The sequence below is a fragment of the Ahaetulla prasina genome, chromosome 7, assembly GCF_028640845.1.
Source record: "Ahaetulla prasina isolate Xishuangbanna chromosome 7, ASM2864084v1, whole genome shotgun sequence".
Taxonomy (NCBI): domain Eukaryota; kingdom Metazoa; phylum Chordata; class Lepidosauria; order Squamata; family Colubridae; genus Ahaetulla; species Ahaetulla prasina.
The window spans coordinates 10,101,608-10,121,738 of NC_080545.1; the positions used below are offsets into that span (position 1 = coordinate 10,101,608).

At 43.3% G+C, this 20,131-nt stretch overlaps 1 protein-coding gene across 1 annotated transcript in view; it reads right to left on the reverse strand.

The window, feature by feature from the left end:
- Window positions 1-20,131, reverse strand: part of GALNT8 (polypeptide N-acetylgalactosaminyltransferase 8) — a 35,322-nt gene that overhangs the window by 5,765 nt on the left and 9,426 nt on the right. Inside the window, exons 3-8 of the mRNA XM_058190494.1 lie at window positions 18,318-18,484; window positions 9,459-9,642; window positions 6,766-6,963; window positions 4,859-4,973; window positions 3,384-3,569; window positions 146-283 (exon numbers count right to left, since the gene is read on the reverse strand). Coding sequence (XP_058046477.1) covers window positions 146-283; window positions 3,384-3,569; window positions 4,859-4,973; window positions 6,766-6,963; window positions 9,459-9,642; window positions 18,318-18,484 — 988 coding nt within the window. The remainder of the gene's footprint in view (window positions 1-145; window positions 284-3,383; window positions 3,570-4,858; window positions 4,974-6,765; window positions 6,964-9,458; window positions 9,643-18,317; window positions 18,485-20,131) is intronic.

Genomic DNA, 20,131 nt, shown 5'->3' on the forward strand with positions numbered 1-20,131 from the left:
ACAAAAGTTACACTGAAAAATCCCGTTAATTTGGCAGACCCATTAGAAAAACAATGTGTGTGTGTTTGTGTGTGGGCACTTAAAATAAAGTGATGCGCTGTTTAACTAAAAAGCAAACAATATGGTCTTACCAGCTTTTACTTACTGTTCCATAGGCTACAATGTTAACCTGAGGTACCAAGTTAGGGTAGACATTTTTGATATACCAATCAAAGCTTTTGCAGTTCAGTCGCTTCCTTAATTCTTTTCTAGAAGAAACGTCTCCGTAATTGATTCCGGAATTCTGGAAAATGAGGACATCAGTTTCAAAGAGGTGCCAAATATGTAATTGAAATGAGTCAGTTTAGAGACATTCCAGTTTAGACTTAGAGAAGTTGGAAAGAAAACCTGAGGGACTTCCAGCTGTTTTATTCAGACACTGAATTCATCCACAACAATTTAATTATCACAGTAATAGAGGGCTGTTCAGAGGAAGAGAAGGGTGGACTAGATGAGCTGTACATAAATCAAATAAATAAATTAAAAAATAAAATTAAAAAATAATAAAAAATCAAATCGAATAATTTATTTATTTTTAATGAAATGAAATAAAATAATAAAATAAATAAAATAAAATAAAAATGAAATGAAATAAATAAATTAAAACAATTTAAAACCCTAAAATGCATAAAAAACCCCAATTAAAATTTAATAAAACTTTTAAGCCAGTCCCGCTTGAATAAATAAATGCGTTTTATTTTTAATGAAAAATGAAATATGAAATAAAATAAAAATTAAATAAAATAATAAAATAAATAAAATAATGAAATGAAATGAAATAGAATAAAATCAAATAAAATAATAAAAAATCAAATAAAATAATAAAAAATGAAAAATAAAATATGAAATAAAATAAAAATTAAATAAAATAATAAAATAAATAAAATAATGAAATGAAATGAAATAGAATAAAATCAAATAAAATAATAAAAAATCAAATATGAAATATGAAATAAAATAAAAACAAAATCAAATAATAAAATCAAATAAATCAAATAATAAAATGAAATAAAATAATAAAAAATCAAATAAAATAATAAAAAATGAAAAATAAAATAAAATATGAAATAAAATAAAAATAAAATAAATAAAATAATAAAATAAATAAAATAATAATGAAATGAAATAAAATAAATAAAATAAATAAAATAAAAATGAAATGAAATGAAATGAAATGAAATAAAATCAAATAGTCCTCCAGCTATTGTGGCCTTCAGCTCATATAGAGAAAATGAATGAGGATCAAATAATGAAACAAACAAAGGAAGAATGTAATAAGGGGTCAAGCCAATTTAAATAAGAAAATTGGGTCTTCCATTTATCATTCAAGTGATTAATAGAAAATATTGATGTTGCAGAGTTTGTGGGATGACCCTCGTGAAACACCCCCCCTCCCAATTCGGTTTGATAAGGACACTCTTGAGTACTGTACAATTTTTGAGTGAACGATTGGTTCAATTTATTGGCCCTTTTTGAACCAGAATATCATGGGCAATCAATGATATTTTCACACTGCCAAAATCTTTGCTAAGGCTTCTTCTGCTGTTCTCCATATTTGAATGAATACAATAATTACTTAGATATGCTACAGACCAATGAGGAATTCTCTGGGCCTGCCAGCTATAATGTCGGGCTCTGGGTGAGAAGGAAGGAGAGCTGGTTTGGTCTGGTCTAATGATTAAAGTACCAGGCTAGAAAGTGGGAGACTGTGAGTTCAAGTCCTGCCTTTGCCACAAAAGCCAGTTGGGTGATCTTGGGCCGGTCCCTCTCCCTCAGCCCAATCCACCTTACAGGGTTGTTGTGAGGAAAATAAAAAGAAGGAGTATTAGAGAGATTCACCTCCTTGAGTTGTTTATACAAATAATAAAAATGCAAATTAAATTTTAAATTAAATTCTATTCTATTCTATTCTATTCTATTCTATTCTATTCTATTCTATTCTATTCTATTCTATTCTATTCTATTCTATTCTTCTGGGTTCTGGGTTTCCAGAAGATGTGACTAAGGAACAAAGACAGAGGTTTCTTCAAAGTTCTGACTGGAGGATAAACAATTATTGTCCATCTCTCATCTCCTGATCTTTGAATAGAATAGAATAGAATAGAATTTTTATTGGCCAAGTGTGATTGGACACACAAGGAATTTGTCTTGGTGCATATGCTCTCAGTGTATATAAAAGAAAAGATACCTTCATCAAGGTACAACATTTACAACACAATTGATGGTCAATATATCAATATAAATCATAAGGATTGCCAGCAACAAAGTTACAGTCATACTACAGGCATATCTACCGGGCTGACAATTTAGAAGGAAAGAAGAATTTTCTGTTCGAATTTTTTTCTTGGGCTTCGAGTCAACAAAGCTGTGTTCCTATTTTAACCCATTTTCTGTCTCTGCCTCTTCATTTTAGGCTCGACTACAATACTTGATTAGTCTCCCCCTGATTAGTTTCCATCCATTGCCTTCTGGTGCTTTGGAAAATAGGTTGACCCCTTTCTTCTTTGAGGGGCTGCCCCATAGAAGAGAGGGTCAATCTATTTACCATAGCATCAGAAGGCAAAATCATTAAAAAAAAGGATGGAAATTAATCAAGGAGAGAAGCAACCTAGAACTAAGGAGAAATCTCCTAACAGTGAGGACAAATTAACCCGTGGAACAGCTTGCCACCAGAAGTTGTGGGTGCTTCATCAATGGAGGTTTTTAAGAACAGGCTGGACATCCAGTCGTTCAGACTTGACTGAAATGATATAGGGACTCCTGCTTGAGCAGCGGGATGGATTAGAAGACCTCCAAGGTCCCTTCCAACTTTATTTTGACTGATCAATTGACCTCTTACGTCAGCGGTTCTCAACTTGTGGGTCGGGACCCCGTTGGGGGTCGAATGACAATTTGTCAGGGGTCGCCTAAGTCCATCAGAAATATGGGAAGTATATTTGTGAGTTGAAGAATCGCGCTCCAATGGTTGACTCCACAAGCCAGCTGCAGGCTCTTCAAATCGCTAGCTGAATTCGGCTTCAGGCGCGATGAATTAAAAAAGAGAGAAATCTTTGCTCTGATGTCTCCCTCTCAAGCCAGCTGCAATCACTCCCAATCGCTAGCCTAATCTGGCTTCAGGCACCATAAACTTAATAGGGGAGGAGTCTCCGCTTTAATGCCTCCGTCCTCAAGGCAATCGCAAGCAGTTCAGATCGCTAGCCAATACGGCTTCAGGGCGCGATAAATTCAAAATGAAAATAATTTGACGGTTGGGGTCGCCACATCGTGGGGAATTGTATTAAAGGGGTCGCAGCACTATAAAGGTTGAGAACCACTGTCTTACGCAGATAAAAATTGCCAATAACCTCAAGAGGTATGTTCCAGGCGTAGTAGACCATGTGTTTATATTCATCCATCCACACTTCTGCTACACGTAAGGCATTTCTCCGCACGGCATGGGACAAATCCAATAAATAGGGTTTGTGGGCTCGCTCCAGGTGTGCAATCCTTGCACACGGCAAGACCTCAATGCTCCCGCCACACTGCCAAGCCTGTGGTTGTAAAATAAGAATACAATCTTCAGGGTTTGTTTGTTTTTCGTAAGGATAACCGCGAGGCATATGATTAATCAACGGAATAGCTTTTTCCCCTGAGTTGTGGGTGTTCCGTCACTGGAAGTTTTCAAAAATCAATTGAACAACGACCAGCAGGACATTTTCTGTCTTCAGCAGCAGGATTAGAACAGGGGTCACCAACCTTTTGGACCTCAGAGACGACTAAATTCATAATTTTAAATCCTGCGGACCATTAATATGATCTGGTGGGACGAGTAGAGTCCTGCGAGGCACCCCTTAACATGAGTGACATGCCCACCCAGTCACATGACCACCTGGCCATGCCCACCCAGCTGGTCATTAGGCAGATCATATTAATGGTCTGTGGGATTTTAAAATATGAATTTAGTGGTCCCTGAGGTCCGAAAGGTTGTGTTGTGTCTCGCTCGCTCCCCCTGCCGCAGCCGGGCCCTTCTTATCTCCTGCCAGACGCTGATAGTGCTGAAGAATGTCCTGGCATGCCTCCAGCCCCCAGCCCTGGCACCATGCCCGGACAGGCCGAACAAACAAACCTCCCTCCGATAGCATGTGCGCCTGAAGCCAGCCACGAGCTGAGATTACCAACAGCTGGAGACGAAACGATGCAATGGATAGACCCACGCTTCCGGAGAATGGAGAGGCAACGTCAGCAAAAGGAAGGGAGGGGCAGGCCTGGAGTCATGGAGCCACACCCCATGGCCTATATAAAGGATCTGCTTTCTGGCATTCTCTGAGTCAGGCAAAGTCTAACTTGGATTGCTGAAGTCACTTCCTGGTCTCCTGCCTGCCTTGAGAACTTTGCTAGGACTTTGGCAGAGCTGCAGAGGCACGCTTGATACGGACTTCTCCGACCCGGCCGTCAGCGGAGGAGTGGGACACGACAGGTTGGGGACCCCTGGTCTAAGAGACATCCCACACTAACTTTGAGAAAAAAACACCCAGGCTTACATCCTCTTCTCCCCCAACTGATCTATAATATATTATAGGTAGTCCTCGACTTACAACCACAATTGAGCCCAAAATTTCTGTCACAAAGCGAGACAGTGGTTGTGAGCTTTGCCCCATTTGAGGACCTTTCTTGCCCCGGTTGTTAAGCGAATCACTGCAGGTGTTGAGTCAGTGAGACGGTTGTTAAGTGAATCCGGCTTCCCCATTGACTTTGCTTGTCAGAAAGCTGCCAAAAGGGGATCACGTGAACTGGTATTAAAAAAAAAAAAAGACAAAGAAATAATAAAAAAAAATCTTACCCTGAGACTCAATTCCACATTTTCTCCTCCATAAATGTGCATTCCGCCATCCAGAACACCAATCTTCCCCAAAAATTCTCGGTTTGCGGCAAGTATTCCCATTATAGAAGGACTCCTAAGACAAAGAAGACAAAAAGAATCATGGACTTTTATTCATGAATATTTATTCAATTTTCAAATTTATTCAATTTATTTATTCAATAAATAAATTTATTTATTTATTCAAATAGAACCAGGGAATGGATATAGATACTAGTAGTTGTTGTGGCCCCTCAGCAGCCTACGGAGCTGGCAATGGAGTCGGACAGCGATGAGGCTGAGGCGAGGCCAGGGCCATCGGGAAGTGAGGTGCGGACTCCAGAGCCTCCAGAGACTTACAGTAGAGAGGCAGAGGAACAGGAGGAGTCTGTTCCTAATGCAGGCATGAGAAGAGCTGCCAGAAGGCAAGAGCAGCTCAAGCAGAGAGGACAACTCAGGAGTAAGGCCAAGAGATGATTGGCCCCTCCCATAAGGCTTAAAACAGACCAGCAACTGTGTTTCATCTTTGCCGGAAAACAATGTTGTAGCTTCGTCTTCTGCTCTGTCTTCTGCTTTGTGTACGTCTTTGTTTTTGTGGCTTCTGGACGTTTGCCAGGAAGGGCCTTTGGCAGTTTAGCTAATTGAACTAAGGTTTGTTAGATAACTGAGGAATTTGTGTTGGGAGGCATTTGTTTTACTTTGAGTTGAACGACGCTGGGAATGAAGTAATTCCCAGCTGTTCGGATAAAGTTTGTTTTTCCACGGACTAAGTTTATTACTTCCTACTTGGGTCTGAGTCACAACAGTAGTCCTCAACATAGGACCAAAACTGAGCTTGAATGAATAGGTGCGTTTTCAGCTCACGGCGAAAAGTCCGAAGATCAGGCACTTGACGTAAACCAGGGGGAAGTTCATTCCAAAGCCTAGGAGCTCCAACAGAGAAGGCCCTTCCCCTGGGGGCCGCCAACCGACATTGCTTGGCGGACGGCACCCTGAGAAGACCCTCTCTGTGTGAGCGTACGGGTCGGTGGGAGGCAAAAGGTAACAGCAGGCGGTCCCGTAAGTTATTAACAGCAGCTGCTTGCAATTACTGCAGGTTCAAGCCCCACCAGGCCCAAGGTTGACTCAGCCTTCCATCCTTTATAAGTGTTGTGCCTCGCTCGCCCCTCTCTCCGCAGCCGGGCCCCTCTCATCTCCTGTTATCTCAGCCAGGGACTGATAGTGCAGACAAACGGCCTGGCATGCCTCCAGCCCCCAGTCCTGGCACCATGCCCGGACAGACCGAGCAAATAAACCCCTCCCCCACAGCATGTGGACATGAGGAGTCTGAAGCCAGTCATGAGTTGGAATTGCCGGCAGCTGGAGGGTGGACGGATCCACGCTTCCGGAGAATGGAGAGGCGACGTCAGCAAAAGGAAGGGAGGGGCAGGCCTGGATAAGTGCTGAGTCATGGAGCCACACCCCATGGCCTGCTTTCTGGCATTCTTTGAGTCAGGCAATGTCTAATTTGGATTGCTGAAGTCACATCTTGGACTCCTGCCTGCCCTGAGAACTCTGACAGAACTTTGGCAAAGCTGCAGAGGCTTTGTGGCCACGCTTGATACAGACTTCCCCGACCCGGCTGTCAGAGGAGGAGTGGGACACGACAATAAGGTAGGTAAAATGAAGACCCAGATTGTTGGGGGCAATAAAGTTGACTTTGTATATAATATACAAATGGATGAAGACTATTGCTTGACATAGTGTAAGCCGCCCTGAGTCTTCGGAGAAGGGCGGGATATAAATGCAAATAAATAAAAAAACCAATATGAATTTTTAAAAATTCCGCTTATTTTCATTCCAGGAAAGTTGAGGCGATACCAGCTTCAGCCTGTGTCGGTATAACCTACCGGATTGGTGCCGTTTGGTCATTCAGCGCATACCACTCTTCTGGTATGGTTTCGTAGAGACACCAAAGAGCCCAGTCAAATCCATCGGCGGCCTCGGCGTACTGAGTGAGTTGGAAGTCATCAAAACCGATGTTATCAAAGACCGGTGATATGATAACGGTGTGATCCTCCTTGATGCGAGAGAGAATTGGTTCAGCCCTTCGTTAAAGCAGAAGAGAGTTCATGGAGCTACGCAGGACTTTTAAAATCAACGGGCGCTTTTCCTCTTTTTCTTAAAGCTTCCTGCCTGTAACATGGCTTCCTATCAGAAGCTGCCTGTTGAAAGAAGCAGCTCATTCTAAATTCTGCCCAGATCCCTTTGATTCCTGCTTTTGGGACTGTAATTCAATTACCCTAGAAAGAGTGCAGAGAAGAGCAACAAAGATGATGTGGAGACTGGAGGCTAAAATATATGAAGAACGGTTGCAGGAACTGGGTATGTCTGGTTTAATAAAAAGAAGGACTAGGGGAGACATGATAGCAGTCTTCCAATATCTCAGGGGCTGCCACAAAGAAGAGGGAGTCGGGCTGTTCTCCAAAGCACCTGAGGGTAGAACAAGAAGCAACGGGTGGAAACTGATCAAGGAAAGAAGCAACTTAGAACTAAGGAGAAATTTCCTGACAGAACAATTAATCAGTGGAACAACTTGCCTCCAGAAGTTGTGAATGCTCCAACACTGGAATTTTTTTAAAAAATGTTGGATAACCATCTCTCTGAGATGATGTAGGGTTTCCTGCCTGGGCAGGGGGTTGGACTAGAAGGCCTCCAAGGTCCCTTCCAACTCTGTTGCTATTATTATTATTATTATTACGTTTTATTGGTGCAAGAAATGGATTCCAATCACCATTGGACACTGCAATTTTAAATAACAAAGGGAAGAAAGAAACGCTAGTCTATAATTCCTCATGAGTTTCGTTTTTTTAAGGGCCATGTAGGAGATGATCAAGCTGAAGAAGGGGTCAAATGCATCATCAGTCTCGAGTTCCTTCGTGCCCATAAGAGATCTGAGTCCAGCCCACCTTGAATTCCATTGGCTGTTATCTACCGCCAATTTGTTTTCACCATTAGTAGTTCAGATTCTTGTAGAGAGCTTAAGCTTTCTCCTTAATTCTGGGTTGTTTCTCTCCTTGATTAGTTTCCATCCATTGCTTTTTGTCTTGCCTTCAGGTGCTTTGGTTAATAGGTTGACACCCCCTCCCTTCTTTGTGGCAGCCCTCAAATATTGGAAGGCTGCTATCCTGTCACCCCTAGCCCTTGTTTTCATTAAACTAGACCAGGGATCTTCAACTTTAAACACTCAAAGAGCCATTTGGACCCGTTTCCCACGGAAAAGAAAACACCGGAAGCCACAAAACCCTTCCCGTGCCTGACTATTTTTTGAGCGGCCACAAAACTAGCATATGTAGTTGAATTAAACGTGCTGTTTTCTTCTGAAACTTTTCTTTTCTTGGATTTATCCATGGTTGGCCTACCGGGGGTTGAAAAGCTCAATAAATGGTGTGCCGGTGGGTGTCGCACATTGGTGGTTGTGACGCATATTGTGAGTGTCAGGGAGCCGCAGCAGAGGGGTGAAAGAGCCACATGCGGCTCCAGAGCCGCAGGTTGCTGACCTCTGAATTAGACATGCCCAATTCCTGCAACCGTTCTTTATATGTTTTAGCCTCTAATCCTCCCCTAACAATCTTTGTTGCTCTTCTCTGAACTCTTTCCAGAGTCTCAACATCTTTTTTTTTTTACATCATTCTGACCAAAACTGGATGTAGGATTCCAAGTGTGGCCTTATCAAGGCATGATAAAGTGGTATTAACACGTCACGTGAGCTTGATTCTCTCCCTCTGTTAATGCAGCCTAGAACTGTGTTGGCTTCTTTGGTTGCTGCAGCACATCGCTGGCTCATACTTTTAAGTGATCGTCCACTAGGACTCCTGAGATTCTTCTTGGAGATACAGTTGTTGAGCGAGGTTCTAACCATTCTACACCTGTTTCTACTATCTCTCAGAAGAATTAATCTCTTAGTACAATTGATGGGAATGGACCTGTTTTGTTACTCTCTGGAGATGGATGATGTTCAAGACCAGGGGTGTCAAACGCAATTTCATTGAGGGCCGCATCAGAGTTGTGTTTGACCTCAGCGGGCTGGGTGGGCGTGGCCAGCATGTCACTCATGTCAGGGGGGTGCCTGTGGTGGCCTGAGCGCTCTGCCAGTGAAAATAGGCTCCTGAGTTTCATTTTCGGCTGCGACAGCCTTCTGCAACCCTCTGCTAGTGAAAATGGAGCTCAAGGAGGGCCGTGCGCAGCCCTCACAAGCTCTGTTATCGGTTAAGATGGCTTCCTGCAACCCTTGCCCAGAGAAAATAGAGTGCAGGAGGGCCACGCACAGCCCGCGGGCTGGTACTTCACTGTTTCCAGGGTTGCCCCACAGGCCCAGTGGTGGGTTGCTCCCAGTTCGTACCAGTTCTATAGAACCGATAGTAAAACTGGCGGGAGGCTCTGCCCACCGACCCCTGACATCATCAGGAAGCTTCTGCGCGTGTGGCCCCGTTGCGAACTGGTAGTAAGTAGAACCCACCCCTGCGTGGGCCAGATCTAAGCAACCCATGGGCAGGATCCGGTTCCCGGGCCTTGAGTTTTGACACCCCTGTTCTAGACTTACCAGTTTGTGTTGACTTCAACATGTGCATCCAAAATAGCCACCACATCTGCCCGAGATGCTCTCCAGCCAGAAATCCGAGCTTCTGTGAGACCCTTCCTTTCTTCGTGTCTCACAATTTTCAACAATCCAGGATGTTTGTCGTTGAACTTTTTGATATGTTCTTCTAAAGGACCTTTAAGTTCCTCTGGCAAAATAAAAAAAAAATGCAACAAATTTTAACAGTATTAATTGGAGAGGTTCACACCAGAATGCAGGAGAAAATTCCACTTTTGTTACACAGCTAAAATGTCTGTTCTCTCTTCGTTATAGGCAGTCCTCCACTTACAACAGTTAAACCAGCAAAGTCAATGGGGAAAGCGGATTCACTTAATAACCGTGTTACTAATTTACGAACTGCAGATTTTTCACTTAACAATTGTGACAAGAACGGTCGCAAAACGGGGCAAAACTCACTTAAAACAAAAGTCTCACTTAACCACAGAAATGCTGGGCTCAATTTGTGGTCATACGTCAAGGGACTACCTGTATTTAATAATGCTGAGCGGTATTTGGTTATTAAAATAAGAAGAACAACACACAAGGCCATGACAAAGTAGCAACAATGGTACATTAGAATGTCTGCAAAAAATACCTTTTGTCTGCAAGCAAGAACTGGTGGGATACACAAAAATAGACCAAGTAATAGAAAATGAAGAAGCTAAATTGCTTTGGGACTTTAGAATTCAAACAGAATCAGAACAGAGCTGGAAGAGACCTTGGAGGTCGTCTAGTCCAGTCCCCAGAAACCAGAAGAGTAGCTTTCTGGTGTGCATGCGCGGGAGTGCTGAAAACCGGAAGAGCAGCTCCCTGGTGTGTATGTGCGTGCTGGGAAGCTGAGCTTCCGGTTTCCGATGTGTGCATGCACGCCAGTCACCTGGTCTTCCGGTTTCTAGCACGCACGCATGTGCGAAGGCCAGCTGGCTGGCGCACATGTGCATGACAAAAACCAGAACCTCAGCAGGGAGCTATTGTTCCAGTTTCCGGCAATCCCGCGCGCGCAAAGACCAGGAACCCTGAAGACCAATGGGCGATGGCTGGTGTGCCCAGAGAGATGGTTCTGTGTGCCACTTCCGGCATGTTTGCCATAGGTTCGCGATCAAGGCCCTATACCTACCGCCCACTTTTGTATCTCTGTTAGTAGTAAAATTTTGTAACCGCCCACCGGTTCCACAGTAATGCGCCATGTATCGTCGTCTGCGCATGCCTCTCGCGCATCGTGGATTGGGTTTGGGGTGGGGGGCACAGGCTACCAGCTCTGCTTGTCTGTTACAGCTGGGTGGTGTGGGAGGAGGTGCGCGAGCTATTCTGGGACAAGGCTCTTTTGTTTGCGGTCGCACTATAGCGCCATTTAGTTTCCCTTACGTAACGTGAACTAAACTTATGCGCGGGCGATACAAATAGTATATTTTCAGAAATTTAAATTGTCACGGGGAATTTTATGAAAACTAACGAAAATGGTTTTAAATAATGCTATGAAAATTTTTTTAAAAGTCAATTAAATTTTTTAAAAAAGGAAAGTGCTTCAGTATCGGACAAAACCCCTACCGCCCACCATGAAAGCTGGAACGCCCACTAGTGGGCGGTAGGGACCAGGTTGACTACCACTGGCCTATACCATTTCAGACATGACTGTCCAGTCTCTTCTTAAAAACCTCCAGTGATGAAGCACCCACAACTTCTGAAGGCAAGTTTATTCCACTGGTTAATTGTTCACTGTCCTGCCAAGCACCTGCTGTCAACTCTGAAGCGAACCTGGCTGAAGGCATCTTACGCTGCCTCATAGTTTCCAAGAAGCCGGGGGTGGGTGGGGGGAAGTAGATAGCCCAGCTAACAGTCAAAATAAGACGTTTTCCTGTGGGAACCAAGGTCATCGTAACAAGTGAAGGAGGAGAGGAGCCTGCCAGCTGTATTCATTCGACAATATGACTGGTGACCCCTGGGAGGAGGGGAGGTTTACTCTTTTAATTAGATGAAAACCGCTGGAACCTTTAGAGTTGGTTTTCACTGGCTGTGCTGATATGATGTATCCAATAAACATGTTCTTTGAGGAATCTGCCTGCCTTGGAGTTCTGCTTTCAAGGAGTGCGTTACAGGGAATGCTGACACCTGTCACGTAACACCCCAATTTAACAATTATTGATATGAAAGACCAAAAAAAAACCAGGATAGTAATGGATGTTATGGTACCCGGAGACAGCATAATAGAAGAGACAGAACTGGAGAAAAATTACAAAATACAAAGGCCTGCAAATTGTAGTAGAAAAGAAAGCAAAGATAATGCCAATAGTAATAGAGGCGTCAGGTGCAATCCCAAAACACCTTGAATACCATTGGCATTGACAAATTCACCATCAGTCAATTGCAAAAAAAGCATTTTTACTGGGAACAGCTTACATCGTGTGACGATATCTCTAACACCAAAAAAAACATCTGCCTAACTCAGGTTCCCAAGAAGGACTCGATATGTGCTGAATCTAGTCTAACATCTGACTGACACTAGGGGCAAACCATAATATATTACACTTTTATGTCACCCAATTCTCAGCACATCTGGACAGTTTACAAATTGTCAAAATCATAAAATTAGAAGAATCTATAGTGACAGTTTGCAGTAATGTCCACATAACCAATACATATTCTACAGCAATTGAATCTTAATAGTCTCTGCTTATATTTTCGTTTTAAAAAATAATTTTATTAAACATTATAATTGCAATAGTGAAAATTAATACAAACTAAAAGAAAGAGTAGAAAGAATAAAAAGGCAAAGAAAAGGAAAAAAAAAACCCAGAGAAGATAAGAAATATATAAAGAAATGGCTTTCAATCGTCATCACAACATTTTGGAAACACATAATTTTGGAAACTTCACCTTCTCTTAATTTGCAACCTATGATCTCTTTATCCTTTGTTCCATTTCTTAGCTATAAGCAAAGCCGTAAAACACTATCATTTCAGGCCTTGTGTCAGCAAAAGTCCATTACGGGTTGCCAGAAATAAAAACTGGCATTTTTGGATAAACGATCTATTTTAAATCATGCTCAAATAAGCCAGCTTTATATTCTCTCCTTTTACTTCTAAAAATCTTAATCTTGATCCAGTCAAATAAATCCTTCTTACAATATTCTTCTTACAATATTTATCCTTCTTACAATATTTATCGAAGCTTATATAATAAAATTATCCAAGTTATCCTTTTGGCATATTATTTGCAGTTCCCTTTTGATTTTTAAAGCATCAACCGATTTCTTTCGTGCATCCAATAAAATCTTTCTTCACATCAGTCTTGTAGCCTGTCTTTTATAGATCCACTTCTCTTTCTTGTCAGATAAAACTTGTTCCTCTTCCGCCATTTCTTCCATAACACTTTTTTTTTTAAGGACAGTCTATCCATAAAAGCAAAAATCACTATTGACATTGTTGATATTAACTTCTGAGTCCGTGTTTCAAAAGCAGTCTTTAGTATTTTTTTTTTAAATTTGAATTTATATCCCGTCCTTCTCCGAAGACTCAGGGTGGCTTACACAATGTTAAGCAATAGTCTTCATCCATTTGTATATTATATACAAAGTCAACTTTTATTGCCCCCAACAATCTGGGTCCTCATTTTACCTATCTTATAAAGGATGGAAGGCTGAGTCAACCTTGGGCCTGGTGGGGCTTGAACTTGCAGTAATTGCAAGTAGCTGTGTTAATAACAGACAGACTTAGTCTGCTGAGCCACCAGAGGCCCTATTTCAGGTGTGATTGGCTCAGATTTGGAATTTGAAGCTGAAGAAGCGGTTCCAGCAGAATCTGTGGTGGTATTCTCAGGACGGATCAAGCCAGATATCACCTGAGGCTTATCAATCAGAAGCATCATTTGAGTCAGGGGTCTCCAACCTTGGTCCCTTTAAGACTTGTGGACTTCAACTCCCAGAGTTCCTCAGCCAGCTTTGTTGGCTGAGGGACTCTGGGAGTTGAAGTCCACAAGTCTTAAAGGGACCAAGGTTGGAGACCCCTGATCTGAGTAGCTAGATCTGTCAGAGGAGGACGAAGTAAGGCTTCCCAGTCCCTGCACTGCAGGAGTGGAGAGCAGAACTGAACGGAGGAATTCTATTAGATTGCTTGCCAAGGAACAGAATAAATATTCTGTTTAGCAAGAACTGGCTGTAGCTTATATGAGAAATTTGTTTTACCTCTGTTCTCTCTGGCTCCTGTGTTATCCCTGTAGGTGAATTCCACTCTTGAACCTTTGGACCTTGCTCTGCCTTTTGAACCTTAGTCCGACTTTGGAAACTCTTGATCGCATTCTTCTTTGAAAATATCTTTTTTGCAAGCAAGTCTTTGCATTCTTTGACATTTCTGGCTTCATTGCTAACTCTTGTTTCATCACCTTCTTTTAACCACCCCATAAATCACTTCATGGGTGGAGTCTGGGCAATTAAATGGAGCTGAGTGTTTACTGGCCGGATGCCCTTCCTGTCGCCAATGCAGAGCTTTGTCCAGCAGATATATTCTCAGTGTGCCCAGGGAGAGAAATATCTGCCTTTACCTAGGATCGAACTCACAGCCTATTGATTGTGAGGCGAGGGCTCCACCTCTAAGCCACTGCACGGCTCTTTGCTAACTCTTGTTTGCCGGAAAATAAAACAGATAATAAACTCCCAAGAAACCATGTGGGTAAAACTGAAAGCAGGACAGTTATAGTACAGTAGTGGCCAATATTGTGGAAACCTTTTGGGGAAAGTGTATTTTTCAGCTTTGATGGCTAATAAAACCACTTTTTTGGGGGGGAGTTTCAAGGGAGTCATATTCCACTGCTGGAAAGGCCTGGGAACAGCCCAGACCTTAACCCAACTGAAAATCTAGGGAGCCGACTAAAGAAACTTGTTAGTCAGAAGCAACCCAGCAATAAAACCCAGTTAATAGAAGCCATCATTCAATCTTGGTTTCACATTAGAACAGCTGCAAAACTAAAAGACTTGGTTTACTCCATGGGAAGACGTTGTAAGGCCGTAATTCATTATAAAGGTTACTCAACTAAGGATTAGCTGACATGGTGATGATTTTTGTATATCTCGTTTTTTCTAGGGTGATAATTTTTGAAAATGTCTTTTTTTTTTTTAACAAGTTTCACTTTTCTTCTTTATACTGTACCTGCTGTTCTAATAGCAAATCCCTTATAAAAGTTATTGTATTACATTCATGATTAAATTATCTTTCCATTGATATATACTTTTATGGTACTGCTCCCCCAAAAAGTGGTCTAATTAGCTAGTTTTAGAAAATACACTTTTCCCAAAAGGTTTCCACAATTTTGGCCAGTACTATATTTTACATCCTACTGTTGCTGTTAATCAGGTTAATGCATTTTTCTCCTTTAATTAAAGTTTTTAGTGCCCTCTAATGTACGCTTTTTAAAATGATTTCTCTTTTATCTCTTTTTTCTATTTTCCTTAACATCTTCCTCTGTGTGAACTTGACGTATCTGTCCATAGAGTTGATGTGTTTGGTGAAGGAAGAAAAGAGGCCATCTACATGAAAATTAATAGCCCTCTCTCAAAGGGGTGTGTGTTGTGCCTCGTCCTCCCTCCTCTCCTCAGCCGGGCCCCTCCCGTCTCCTCCCGGGCCTGCTATCAGACTCTGAGTCTGATAATGAAGATGAACGGCCTGTCATGCCTTCAGCCCCCGGCCCTGGCCCCATGCCCGGACAGGATGTCAGGAATGAACAAACAAACCTCACTCATTCTGCGTGTGTTCCTTTGGCTCAGCCATCAGAGGAAGCCAGCCACGGATTGGAATTACTCGGGCCTACTCCTTCTGACCCCTCCCTTTCTCAAACAGCAGAAGACAATTCAGAGTGGGAGGATCCTCGCTTCCGGAGATCTGAGAGGCGACGCCAGCAGAAGGAAGGGAGGGGCAGGCCTGGATAAGTGCTGAGTCATGGAGCCACACCCCACAGCCTATATAAAGGACCTGCTTGAGTCAAGCAACTTTGAGTCAAGCAAAGTCTCATTTAGTTTGCTGAAGTCACAACTTGAATCCCTGCCTGCCCTGAGAAATCTGAAAGGAATTTGGCAAAGCTGCAGAGGCTTCGTGGCCACACTTGATACAGACTTCCTAGACCCGGTCGTTGGAGGGGGAGGGGGACACGACAGTGTGTGTGTGTGTGTGAATATGACACACTTGTGTCTCCTGCTTACAACACAATCCTTTCAGCAGTTCCACACACACCCATCTGCACTTTTTAGGTGACCCTGAGGGCACAGATAAACTTTCGAGTGGCCTCAATGACTCTCAGAAAGATTACTAACAACCAGATGATTGCAAGGGATATAAATCCTTCCACTCCACATCATTCAGTCAGAACTGAAGAAGCTTCTTGGACGAGAAGCGAAACGTCTTCAAGGAAAAAAACAAGAAAGTCCAGTTGCCTCTTGAAAAAACACCTTTGGGACTCCTATCCTCACTTTGCCCAGAGAGATTCAGAGAGCTGGTCTACTCGCTGGCTTGTTGTTGTTCTTTGCCACAGTTGCTGGCTCTGCGTTTTGCAGAGCTGTCTTCAGTCCACCACTTCTTCTTCTTCCTTCTTATGATAGCTACCAGAGCAAGCTATTGTATAAAAACGGGGGACCAAATGCCACATTCACTCAGACTGATATTATTACCTAGTTGGGTAATGAAACATCTCCAAGAAAATAAGCTACCTGTTGTGCCTCGTCCTCCTCAGCCGGGCCCCTCCCGTCTCCTCCCGGGCCTGTTATCAGACTCCGAGTCTGATAATGAAGATGAACGGCCTGTCATGCCTCCAGGCCCTGGCCCCATGCCCGGAGAGGAGTCAAGGCGTGAAAACAGAAACCCCATACAGCTCACTCATACAGTGTGTGTTCCTTCGACACAGCTGTCAGAGCAGGAAGTCAGCCAAGTGGTGCAATTACCCGGACCTGCTCCCTCTGACCCCTCCCTTTCCCAAATGCCGACAGTAGAGACAGCTGAAGACAATTGAGAGTGGGAGGATCCTCGCTTCCGGAGATCTGAAAGGCGATGCCAGCAGAAGGAAGGGTGGGGCAGGCCTGGATAAATGCTGAGTCATGGAGCCACACCCCACAGCCTATATAAAGGACCTGTTTTTGGCATTCCAACCTTGAGTCAAGCAAAGTCTCATCTAGTTTGCTGAAGTCACAACTTGGACTCCTGCCTGTCCTGAGAAACCTGGAAGGAATTTGGCAAAACTGCAGAGGCTTCGTTGCCATGCTTGATACAGACTTCCTAGACCCAGTCGTCGGAGGGGGAGGGGGACACGACACTACCGCAGAGACCACCAAGATTCCACATTCAAAACAATAAAGAATGCAAGCTCAAGAGGAAACACTTAGATTCAGAGTGCTTTGCTCTGAGTTTAACACATGTGAAATGATTTTTGTTCAGACTCAAAACATTTTGAATTGGGATGATTTTACAGAACCTTGTCCTCCGAGTCTGCGTATGCAGCAATTGAGGATAGCTGCCCAGCAGTTGGAAAGAAAACATAATTTAAGCCATGTGCAGAGATATCTTGTGGGAATACGGTGTTCATGTATTCTCCACAGCAGTATTCAACCAGTAGATGGCAGTGTTTATAAGTTTGTAATTGCATCTATGGTGCAACTCTATGCCTTTTCTCTGAATAAAGTTTCCTGCTCCCTTGTTGCAGTAAAGCACATGGGGACTGTGCGCTGTCTGTTCTGTAAGGCTATATTACAGAATTTCTAACAGATTACTGTGGAAAGAGAATGTGTTGGTTTGTGGCAATTCCTTAACAGTACGGTAGTGCACTTTATTCACAAAACGATCCAGTATTCCTATGAGGAATGTTTTTATATACAAATAATCCTCAATTTATGACCACAATGGAGCCCAAAATTTATGTCGCTAAGTGAGACATTTGTTAAACAAGTTTGCCCAGTTTTATGACCCTTTTTGCCACAGTTAAGTGAATCACTGCGGTTGCTAAATTAGTACCACCTTTAAAGCGCTCCATGGCTTAGGACCGGGCTATCTACGGGACCGTCTACTGCCGGCCTCTATCTCCCATCGTCCGGTGCGTTCCCACAGAGAGGGACTCCTCAGGGTGCCGTCAGCCAAACAGTGTCGACTGGCGGCCCCCAGGGGGAGGGCCTTCTCTGTGGGGGCACCTACCCTGTGGAACAAGCTTCCCCTCGGGCTTCGACAACTACCTGACCTTAGGACCTTTCGCCGCGAACTTAAAACCTATTTATTTCGTATGGCTGGACTAGCTTGATTTTTATCTTTAGATTTTAATTGAATTCGATGGGTTTTTAAATTTTTGTAATTTTATAGGGGTGTAAGTTATTTTAATACTTGGGCTAATTTAAATCAGTTTTTTAAGGGTTGTTTTAACTATTGTGTATATTTGTATTTTACCTGCCTGTTCACCGCCCTGAGTCCTTCGGGAGAAGGGCGGTATACAAATTAAAATATTCATTCATTCATATTCATTCATTCAGTAACACAGTGGTCAAGTGAATCTGGCTTTCCCGCTGACTTTTCTTGTCAGAAGGTCGCAAAAAGGGATCACATGATACCAGGACGCTGCAACGGTCATAAATATGGGTCAGTTGCTCTGCATCTGAATTTTGATCACGTGACTGTGGGGATGCTGCAACGGTCGTAAGTGTGAAAAATGGTCATCGGTCACTTCTTTCAATACCGCTGTAATTCAAACGGTCACTGAATGAACTGTTGTAAGTCGGGGACTATCTGAAGTTCCGTAGAAGTCCCTAATCTTGTGAAAAAAATGAAGTTTGCCCCTGGAAAGATTTCAGATTACGCTACTTACCGTTTGAGCTGAAATCATCAATTAGGATAATTTCTTTCAGGAGGTGAGATGGTGTTCGGTTAATTATGCTGGTGATTGCACGTAAGAGGATGGAGGTAGCTTCGTTAAAGAATATGAGGACCACACTAAGGGTTGGGAGATCGTGCGCATATTTTTTCTCTCGACATCTGGAGGAAACCAGGAAAAACGAATATTCATTACGTTATTGTGGCGCAATGCAAGTGAAGGATTGCAAGAATTGCAGAATAACAGAAAAGTAGGAAAGGACCTTGGAGGTCTTCTAATCCAACCCCCTGCTCAAGCAGGAGATCCTATAGCCTATACCAGTGGTGGCTAATCTTTTTGCCGTCACGTGACAACTTCTGGGAGTTGAAGTCCACAAGTCTTAAAGTTGCCAAGGTTGGAGACCCCTATTTTAAAAAGTGGCAGCATTGATGTATCTCTTCATGGTGTTACTTTTCTGCCAGAAAAGTCAATCTCCTTAACGACATTTTAGGAGTTTCTGTTGCTGTTTTAAGTCTTCAACATTGCTCTATTTCTGTGCACCGAGTCAGTGGTGGGTTTCCCCCTGCACATGCATGTGTGACCCTCCACCCCATGCTCCCCCGCGCATGTGCGCACAACCCCCCACCATAAAAAAATTCAATTTTACAGTCTCCTTCCTCTGGAGTGGAGTGGGAATGGGGATTTTACAGTATCCTTCCCCTGGAGTGGGGAGGGAAAGGAGATTTTGCAGTATCCTTCCCCTGGAGTGGGGAGGGAATGGAGATTTAACAGTATCCTTCCCCTGGAGTGGGGAGGGAAAGGAGATTTTGCAGTCTCCTTCCCCTGGAGTGGGGAGGGAAAGGAGATTTAACAGTATCCTTCCCCTGGAGTGGGGAGGGAAAGGAGATTTTGCAGTATCCTTCCCCTGGAGTGGGGAGGGAAAGGAGATTTTGCAGTATCCTTCCCTGGAGTGGGAGGAATGGAGATTTAACAGTATCCTTCCCCTGGAGTGGGGAGGGAAAGGAGATTTTGCAGTATCCTTCCCCTGGAGTGGGGAGGGAAAGGAGATTTTGCAGTATCCTTCCCCTGGAGTGGGGAGGGAAAAGAGATTTAACAGTATCCTTCCCCTGGAGTGGGGAGGGAAAGGAGATTTTGCAGTATCCTTCCCCTGGAGTGGGGAGGGAAAGGAGATTTTGCAGTATCCTTCCCCTGGAGTGGGGAGGGAATGGAGATTTAACAGTATCCTTCCCCTGGAGTGGGGAGGGAATGGAGATTTAACAGTATCCTTCCCCTGGAGTGGGGAGGGAATGGAGATTTAGCAGTATCCTTCCCCTGGAGTGGGGAGGGAATGGAGATTTAACAGTATCCTTCCCCTGCCACGCCCACCAAGCCACGCCCACCAAGCCACACCCACAGAACCGGTAGTAAACAAAATTGAAACCCACCACGACTCAGTGCACAGAAATAGAGCAATGTTGAAGACTTAAAACAGCAACAGAAACTCCTAAAATGTCGTTAAGGAGATTGACTTTTCTGGCAGAAAAGTAACACCATGAAGAGATACACCAATGCTGCCACTTTTTAAAATAGGGGTCTCCAACCTTGGCAACTTTAAGACTTGTGGACTTCAACTCCCAGAATTCCTCAGCCAGCTTTGCTGGCTGAGGGATTCTGGGAGTTGAAGTCCACAAGTCTTAAAGTTGCCAAGGTTGGAGACCCCCGTTTTAGAAAATGTCCCAGTGTGTTACACAGGTAGTCCTCGACTTCCAACAACTCGTTCAGTGACGACAGTTGCAAGAGAACCGAAAGAAGTCCTTTATGACCACTTT